The sequence below is a fragment of the Lupinus angustifolius genome, chromosome LG04 (assembly GCF_001865875.1).
Source record: "Lupinus angustifolius cultivar Tanjil chromosome LG04, LupAngTanjil_v1.0, whole genome shotgun sequence".
Taxonomy (NCBI): domain Eukaryota; kingdom Viridiplantae; phylum Streptophyta; class Magnoliopsida; order Fabales; family Fabaceae; genus Lupinus; species Lupinus angustifolius.
This window is the reverse complement of record NC_032012.1, coordinates 17132927-17143010: the sequence shown is the minus strand read 5'-3', so window position 1 is coordinate 17143010 and position 10084 is coordinate 17132927. Positions and strand designations below refer to the sequence as shown.

At 34.8% G+C, this 10084-nt stretch overlaps 1 protein-coding gene across 1 annotated transcript; it reads right to left on the bottom strand.

Annotated features, from left to right (window-relative positions):
* Positions 219-1115, bottom strand: LOC109346042 (probable acetyltransferase NATA1-like). Its single transcript, XM_019585398.1, has one exon. It carries the CDS (start codon positions 1042-1044, stop codon positions 334-336), a length of 711 nt encoding a protein of 236 aa, XP_019440943.1. The 5' UTR covers positions 1045-1115; the 3' UTR covers positions 219-333.

The following is a 10084-nucleotide window of genomic DNA, read 5'->3' as shown; positions in this document are numbered from 1 at the left end:
CGAGTAGGGTCGAGTCTTACTCATCTTTATTGTATACATTTTGTCACTTCTTAATTATTATTTGAAGACTTCCTTTATAATCAACTTCATCTATTATGAGATCAAACCCAAAATACAGTACATAGGTTAAATGATTTAAATGGTGGGAAGATCATATAATAACATTGCAAATAACTTTAGAAAAAAACGCACAACCATGCATTTTATTCACAGTCCACATAATAACACAGCCCATACAGCTTCAAACTCCATTTAAACATAATTTCCATTAGATAATATGATTAACCAAAACAACTATAACAATATTATTCCATCATAACAAGAACTTTATGCTCAATCAGTACCTCTATAAGCCTGAAGAGCTTCACCAGTGAGCCTGCAAATCCTCAACTCATGCAACTTCTTAGCACCCATTTCCTCAAAAAAGTTGATAGCATTAGCATTCCAATCCAACACCCCACATTCAACCCTCCCATACCCCATCTTCACAGCCTGCATAGCAACAGCTGAAAACAGCATCTTCCCAAACCCTTTCCTCCTATAGCACTCCCTCACAAACAGGTCCTCCACAAAGAACCCTGGCTTCGCCAAGAAAGAAGGGTAGTTAGGGAAAAACAAAACAAACCCAGCAACAAAAGTATCACTATTTCCAACCCTGAATGTATCCCTTTCTGGGTCTTCAATGGGAAGGTCTAAGTTCACAACTTTCTCAGTGGGGTTGTAGAGAGGGTTTGTGTGGTTTGGTGTGTCTGTGAATGGGGTTAGGGATATGTCGAGGATGAAGATGGTGAAGGAGTGAAAGGGTTGTAGTGTGGTGGAAGGGAAGAGGGTGGAGGAGAGAGAAGACTCGGTGGCTGAGAATTGGTGGGTGAGATTTTCGAAGACGGCCATCTGGTGGATGAGCTTGTGGAGGAGGGGGACGTCGGAAGGGGTGGCCAGGCGGACGCGAGTGAAGATCGGGTGCCCCAATGAGGTTGTTCCGGGGAGTGTTATGGCGGGTTCTGGTGCAGGTGTTGATAGCGGTGGCCGTGCTGCGGCGGCCATTAATGGGTGGACGGTGGAGTGAAAGAGAGGTTTTCAGTTTTTTGAGTGTTATAGAGTTTGGTGTATGTTTGGAGAATTCTAATCCTCTTTGGCCTAATAAGATAGTGTGATAACATTTAAAATTTCAGCTCATATTTACCAAGTTTAAGGAGCCAATAAAACAGTAAAATTAAGTATTCTCATTGGGAAGGGGAATTTATATTCCTTTCCCGCATTCTTAGTCGCTCCTTTCTCAAATCCAAAGATGTTCCCATTTTTCTTTTCATCTAGGTATATGTTGTTATTCTCTTGTATCATTGATTTCGTTTTATGAGCTATTGTTTCTATATCATGGTTATAATAATGTTTGGGAGAAGCGGAAAAATTTACTCCACATCCTAATAATTAATTTTTGAAAAATCTAATGGTTTAAATTTACCAATTTGGATTTTTGAAAATAAAGGACTATAATGTGGAGTAAGTTTTTTTTTCTACTTACTGTATCTCTTCCCATAATGTTTTTGTTTTTGCTTTATAAGTTATTTATTTATTAATGGGTTTTGCCCCAGTGTTCTCATTTCATGTAATATTTGTTGCATGTGGGGTTATAAAGATCAATCTATTTCTCGGTTATAGATTGCTGATTATAATGCCATGTTTTTATAGCTTTTGGACTAGTGTACACTTCCTTGTTATTTGAAAATGTAATGTTGTCACCTTCGTCAGCTTCTTATGTCATAAATCGTAAAAGTTGCATATAGAGTATTTGATGAAATGTCCAAGAAATTTTTATTGTTATCAACAACTCTGTCATAACTCAAAGTATGAAATTGGCTCCTCTTCAAATACAGAGATGGATAAGATGAAGGATGTTTGCCATGAATTTGCTCCGTTGGAGACAAATGGAAATGTGACCAAAGCTAAAAATAAAGCTAAGAGTAAGCCTATCATTCATAACTCTTTATTTTTTCCCCCCAAAAGTTCCATTTACTTAATTCTAAGAATAAAAAAAAAAAGAAGGGAGTGAAAAGGTGTGCTAGAATAAGAGGAGAATAGTATTGAAAAACAAGATCCCAAAGACCAATTTTAACTCTTCAATCAGTAATTCTAAATGACTCCCATGTCATGAAATCTAATAGTTTGCATTTCAAAAACCAAGAGCATTCTGCTGGAAAGCTTTGGAAGATTGCTAAAAAGTTGGGTGTTTCTTACAAGGGTGATGAGGCTACTATTCTAGACATGATTAATGAGATAGAGATGAGGGATAACATTGGGTCCTCTACTTCCAATCATAGGGTTAAGAAGCGTGGTCAATGATTTGTGCCTCTTTCGATATTAGGGGTTTGGGTGGGAGAATCAAAAAGGGAGGTGAAAAAATGGGTATATGTAATAATATAGATTTCTTGGCTCTTCAAGAAATAAAGTTGGAAGTTGTTGATAACAGATTGTGATGCTTGCTTCTTGGTAATATAGTGTGCGATTGAGAATATATCCCCTTTCTTAGGCGGTCCGGTGGCATTTTGAGTGTGTGGGGCTGTACTAAATTCAGGAAAATTAACTGGATCCATGGAGATGGCTTTTTAGCCATAAATGGGTTGTGGCTGAATGGTCAGAGGTCTTGTTGTGTTGTGAATGTTTACTCTCCTTGCCAGCTCGTGTAGAAGAGGTTACTTTGGGACGAGTTGGTTAAACTTAGGTTGTCTATTGGTGTTGATTATTGGTGTGTCCTAAGAGACTTTAATTCAGTGAGAGAAGCTTATGAGAGGAAAGGTTGTGTCCTGCTAGACTGTAGGAGGGAAATGTTCCTCTTTAATGATTGGATTAGAAATATGGAGTTGGTTGATTTGCCTCTGCTTGGAAGGAGCTTCACTTGGTTCCAACTAGGGGGAGTTGTATGAGTATATTAGATAGAATTTTTCTATCAATTGGGTGGTTCTCTCTATGGTAGGATGCTTCCCAAAGAGCTCTTCCTAGATCCTTCTTAGATCATTGTCCTCTATTGTTGTCTTATAAAAAAGTGAAGATTGGGCCTTCTCCTTTCAGATTCAATAACTGTTGGCTGGATCACAAAGATTTTATGGCCTTTGTTTCGGCTTCTTGGAATGGTCCCTAGGAGAATGGGTGGGCAACTTTTTAGTTAAAGGAGAAATTGAGGAGGTTGTAAGTGTTATTAAAGTGTGGAATAGAAACCACTTTGGGTGCCTCAAAACCCAACTTGCTACTTAGTAGTGAAGTTGATCATCTTTCTATCGATCAAATCTTGGGTAGAAAGAAGCTTATGGCGGATTGGTGGAGGGTGTCTCAGATGATGGATAGTCTCCTTATTCAGAAATCTAGGCATCAATGGTTGAAGGATGGGGATGCAAATTCGTAATTTTTCCATGCTTGTATCAATAGTAGGCGTAAGAGGAATCAAATTGCTGGTATCTTCATTGATGGGAATTGGTGTGAGGATGAGGATAGAGTTTGTATGGGTATTTCTAATTACTTTGAAAACATGTTCCGGGAAGAGGATTTTGATAGACCTACACTAGATGAGGTGGTTTTCAACTCTTTGTCGATAGATCAGAATGTGTCTCTTTGTGCTCCGTTTAGTGAAGAGGAGATTAAGGTTGTTGTTTGGAGTTGTGCCAGCGACAAGAGCCTGGGTCTGGATGGTTTTAATTTTCAATTCTTCCAGGAGTACTAGGATGTTATTCAGGTTGACATTTGTCATTTTATCAAGGAGTTCCATGGGAATATGAAGATCCCGAAAGGCTTGAATTGTTTGTTTTTGGCATTGATTCCAACCCAATAAAATTCATGATCATAGACCTATCTCTTTGGTGGGCTCTCTCTACAAAATTATGTCCAAAGTTCTCAATCTTAGATTGAAGATGGTCATTGAGTCTTTGATTTCGCCTTCTCAGTCGACTTTCATCCAGAATAGGAGCATTTTGGATGCGGTAGTTGTGGTTAACGAAGTGATTCATTCGGCCAAGAAAAGTGCTTTTGGGTGCATGTTACTCAAAGTGGATTTTGAAATAGCCTGTGATTATGTGAATTGGGCTTTTTAGAGTATATGATACAAAGGTTTGGCTTTCCGATTACTTGGAGGAGATGGGTCAGAGCTTGCTTATCTTCGACTATGATTTCGGTTTTGATAAATGGTAGCCACTCTAAAAAATTCCAAGTTTCCAAATGTCTTCGTCAAGCTGATCTAATTGCTGCTTTTCTTTTTCTCTTAGTGGCTGAAGGCTTTGCATGCCTTATTAGCAGCGCGAGGACTACTGACTGCTTCGAAAGGTATAAGGTCAGTAGAGATGAAGTTGAAGTTTCTGAACTACAATTTGCGGATGATATAATTGTGGTGTTTAAACCAAGTGTTGATAACCTTTGGTGCATAAAGAGTATCCTTTGCCTTTTTGAGTTGGTTTATGGGCTGAAAGTGAACTTCAGTAAAAGTTCCTTGTTCGGGTTTAAGGTGGATATGTTTTTTGATGAATGTGCTTCTCAGTTAAGGTGGATATGTTATTTGGGTATTTCGGTGGGGGCTAGTCCAAAGAGGGTTTCTACCTGGTCTATGGTGATTGATGATGTTGCTGATAGGCTTGCTTCGTGGAAGAGCAAATTTATTTCTTTTGGCGGGAGAGTTGTTCTTCTGAATGCAGTGTTGGCTAATATTCTGATTTATTTTCTCTCCTTGTTCAATGCTCTAAAGAAAGTCCTCCTCAGTTTGACGAAGTTGCAAAGGAAGTTTCTTTGGGGCTCAAAATCGGGGGGAAAGGGATTGCTTGGGTGTCTTGGGAGGAGATTTGTAAACCAAAAGAGGTGGGTGGTCTTCGTGTTAAAATTCTTTCTCTTTTTAATGACTCTTTAATAGGGAAATGGAAGTGGAGATTCCTCGTTGAGCTGGTTGCCTTATGGGCTAGGGTCATTAAGTCAAAGTATGAATTTGTTTCTCCTACCTCTGTTTCGGTTGCTGCTTCTCTATAGTGGAAAGATGTTTCTAAGGCGAGTGGTGACTCTCTTGGGGGTTCTAGTTGGTTCTCTTCAAATGTGTGGAGGGTTTTAGGGGATGGTCATCATACTAGGTTCTAGACTAATGTGTGGGCTAGTCAGGGCTCTCTAAAGGATTCCTTTCCGAGACTTTTCTAGGTGGAAGATGATAAAACAACTCTCATGTCAAAGTCAAGGGAGTGGTTAAGCGGTTCTTGGGTTTGAAAAGTTGGGTTGAGGAGAAGATTGTTTGTATGGGAGGTTAGCTTAGAAAAGAATTTGCTGGATATGATTAATCCTTTTTCAGAGGAAGGTTATCTTTGTCAGGGGTGTATGAGATGAAATCTGCCTACTTAGTATAGTTGAATGATTCTCAATCGGAGTTGGGTTTGTTGCTTAGGAAGGTGTGGTTGAAGTGTGTGTCTTCTAAGATTTGTTGCTTTGTATGGTAGGTACTCAGGTGGAAAATTGCAACAAAAGCAGAACTTTTTAAGCGTCAAATTAGTCAGCTTGAAACAGATCTAGCATGTGTTTTCTGTAATCAGGATATAGAGACTATCGACCATCTGCTGATATCTTGTGTGTTTACTACGAGTGTTTGGAAATGCTTATATGATTGGTTAGGTTGCTCCATTGTTATGCATGATAATTGTATTGATTTTTTGAAGCTTTATTTGAGTTTGTGTAGAAATTCCAAAGGTAGCTACTTTTGGTTGATGCTTTGGTTTTCTTGCTTATGGTCCATTTGGCTGATGAGAAATGACTGTATTTTTGGGAGGAAGGAGTTTGGTTATATTCAGATTATGGATCTAATCCATATTGATCTTGGGGATGGTTCTCTGCTGCTGTCGGACCAAATAGTTTGGTCTTTGCAAACAAGTGTGTAGACCCTTGATCTTGTATTCTCTTTTCTTTGTAGTTCTGTTTTTCTTCTTCTGTTTTTCTTGTATTGGGTTAACACCCATTGTGTTTTCATAATATATTATTATTTTTTATTAACAAAAAAATTAATCAAATGAAGGTTTTCAAGTAAATGAATTCATAAATACATTAACTTAATATTTGAGTTAAAATATGACATTTAGTTTATTTATTATGATTTTGTTTCGACATATTTATTAGATAGCTTACTCTGCTTTAGCATCCAAACATCAACTTACCCTCAATTGTCTACAATATTTATAAATACCAATGATAACACAACCACTTCTAAAATTCATGAACTCAATATTCATAGTTGATTTTGGTTTAAATTAAGGTGTTCACACTTAATGACCTAAAACTCTACAAATTTTAATTTAATTCTGTGAATCCAATATTCACATATGATATAATGTACAAATGTATTTTTTCTCATATTATTCAGTTCAATTTTCGCACTCTTTCTTAGGGTTGTGGGAGGTCTTAGGTAATGGAGGAGTAGAACTCCTAAGGCCCATTTTTTGTTTTAAAATTACTAATAAATTTAACTTATTAATAAAAAGGTTTTTGAATGGTTAATTTCATTGTGAGAAATATTTGATGTTAGAATAAATTACATTCAAACCTTATGAGTTTTAGTGAAATTACATAAGTTACTCCTCTATTTTTTACACCTATAAAACCTCCTAACTTATATACATATATTACATTGACTACTCATGTATGAGAAATAAGTGTGATATTTTAAATAAAAAATGATAATACATGTAATTTAGTTAAACAAAATATGATATAGTATGGAGACAAGTCCAGAAGTATACGAATCAATACATTTTCATTATTTTTAGTTTATTATAAAATACATCAATAATTCTAAGGATATATTATTTAAATCCTCTTATACTATATTGTAACGAATAAAAAATAATAAAAATATATTGACTCGTATATAATTTGGATTTGTTTCAACAATATACCATATTTTGTTTAACCTAGTTATACTTATCACATTTTTTGTTTAACAGATCACACTTATTTCTCATATAGGACTAGTCAGTGTAATGTATGCATATAAATTAGCGATTCTTTTATAGGTGTAAAAAATGGAGGGAAAATTTATATAATTTAACTAAAACTCAAAGGATATTAATATAATTTACTATTGATGTTATAAAATGGTTAATTACTTTCTCAAGATTTTATTAAGTATCTTTTATTTATGTTATACTTGAAAGTTTTTGAGGATAATGAAATAAAATGAAATAATAAGGAAAATGAAGAAAATCCTCTAGAGTTATCTCAGATGACAAAGTTGTGAGACATAAAGTATAATGACATAGGTATAAACTTCGGTAGCTGCACAATGTCCCTCTTCCCATTCATATCAAAATATTTGCCTATCAAACAAAAGAAGAAAGGGAAGGGAACAAATGGAATGGAATGAAAGTCACCTTCCCATTGTATACATCCCTCCCATTACGCCTCTAACTTCTTGAGGACTTGAGTGTATTGCCCATTTCTTTAGCGGAAATTTGTAGACTCGATCGTCAAGAATGAGCTTAATTGGTAGAGCGGTGACACATTAAGCACGAGCACTTGAGTTCTAACCTCGACCCTTGTACACTCCTCTCCAAAATAAGTTTTGCCAATCTATTTTTTTAAAATAATATGTCTAGACATGACTCCATTCTTTGAGGAATAATAAGGTGACATGCCTCAATTGGGATGTTAAAAGTCTCACATGAGATAACATAGCAAATTTAATGTGATATTTTTGTTATGAGATTCTCTCAATTAATAGATTAGTTTTTTGGATTGAATTTTACTTATTTGCTTAAATCCTAACATGAGATTGACTATATGAATCAAACAATAACATAATACTAAATGATGAACATTAACAAGATATTAAGGAATAATATATATAGAGAAACTTTATCAAATATGGAAGAGTTAAATGTAAAAATTGGGCCGGTCTCCTAGTTAATAGCTAGTTACAAACCGTACCCAATTATATTTTTATTACAATAATGTTTTATTACATTAAAAAGGATAGCAAAGAGGAACATGTTTCTTTTTGGACAAAAAATTATGTTCATCTTTCTTTTCCTTGCTTCAAAAGGTGAATGCCCCTTTTTGATATCTCCCTCTAGCATATAAATAATGATACTGGTCTTATTATACTTCTACAGAACCAATTATCCAAAAAAAAACTATGGAATGCTTATAGTATTTTTGGTTGACAACAATGAATCTATACAGTAATAAGAAATAACCATAAAAGAAGGCCTTGCCTAAAACACATTATGTTATCCACAACTGCCTCTGTTCATGACACTATATACCAAGACATTATTTGTTCTTTGAAGCATACTGACTGCAGTATTCCTCACAAGCTGGGCTACATGCATCAATGGTAGAACCTTTCTCTTTCAAGCACACAGGCATGCATTCTTTGGCACAATCAGAGAGTGTTTCAGCCTTTTCAACAAAGGCCATAGCAATCACCATGCAGATCAGGAATGCAGCTAGGGTTTTCTTTGAAGCCATTGTTGTTGAAAATCTTTTGCTTTTAGGGTCTGTAGCAGGTATAGTTATTATGAGGGAATGGTATAGGATTAATGTGCATCATTTATATATGGGATTAAAGGTTTGTGAAAATAAACAAAAAGGGTGATTGTATCAAAAAAAGAAACGGATAGGGTGCTGGTCCTCACGTTTTCTAGTGGTTGTGAGAAAAGGAAGGAAATGTCTTAGAATTTTTGGTTCAATAGGAATTCAATGAGTTTGCCATACTTTTGGTGAAATTCATTCAAGACCTTTGTTTTTCCAACCCAAATAATAATATGTGATGCTAGGCAGTAAATTTCACCGGTAATTTCTTTATATAGATGGTATTAGTGGAGTATTTGTCCTGTATGTGATTAGTTAATGGTCGGAAAAAAGACTTACAACTTAATTTAATTTGGTAACAAAATAAATGTTAATATTGTTAGATAAATTTGAATTGATAAAATATCATCTTTTTTAGGATTTAGTTTATTTTATTTTATTTAAATTTATTTATAGTTTGTGCTTTTCTTGTTAGTTATTATTTGGGTTATTATTATCTTATCATTTGTATCAATTTTTGCATATGTAATAAATTATTTTGACTGACTCATATTTGAGTTTGTCCAATTTTTACCATCATAAACTTTCTACATGGTGTTAGAGCGATACATCCTCTCTGACCTATTCGATCACTATTCCGCTGCCAAGAAGCTGAAAACTCGGAACTCCAATTAGTCATTTCCATTTACTATGTTATCTTTTTGTTAGTATTCATTCATTTTTTCTAACCTCACAATTACATGCACAATTCACTTTCTTCATTTATTTATATATGGTAATTTTCACACCGATGAACATTTCACTAGTGTTTTTTTCTCTCTAATTAATGAACTATGTTAGTAGTAATTTCATTTTCATTCAACGATCATTCTCAATGAGATTATATCACTATATTCTATTTTTGTTGATGTTCGTTTTCGTTGGTGCCTTTTCTCCCATTGAATAATTATGTTAGTAATGACTTCTTATCTTATGGACGATCATTTTATTGAAGTTTCTACCTGTAGCTTTGCAATTTACAACACATTTTCAGCAATCTTTGCGGAGCGTATTACGAAAATAATGCGAAAGCATAAAATGAATATTATGATATTTCTCATTTTTTGAAATGATACAAGAGAGTGTTGTTTATATACAATGCCTTGTAAAGCAAACAATGAAACTAACCTAACTAACTCTCTAACAAACTAATAAACACATGTTGTAAAACAATTCAACATGTATTAAATGTGTAAAACATGTAAAATATACAAAATTACAATAATTGTTCAACCGATGCTTCACTTGATTTTCTAACCAGTTAATTGATTAACATTTGTGTTAATCGATTAACACTTACCTAGTTAATCAATTAACTATATAGTTAATCAATTAACTGTTATTGTTGTCGTTTTGTTTTCATGGTGGCTTTGTTCTCCAATAGCCCCCCTCAAGCTGGAGGGTAAATGTTAATGACTCCAGCTTGATAATTTGATTTGATAACAATGTGACGGATCGGAATCTCGATCCCGATGTGATTGGATTTTCTCAACCACTTGATTATTTTTCT

Bases quoted from the DNA above. Each gene is read 5' to 3' on its own strand.
- LOC109346042 (XM_019585398.1), bottom strand. From the start codon at position 1,044: ATGGCCGCCGCAGCACGGCCACCGCTATCAACACCTGCACCAGAACCC.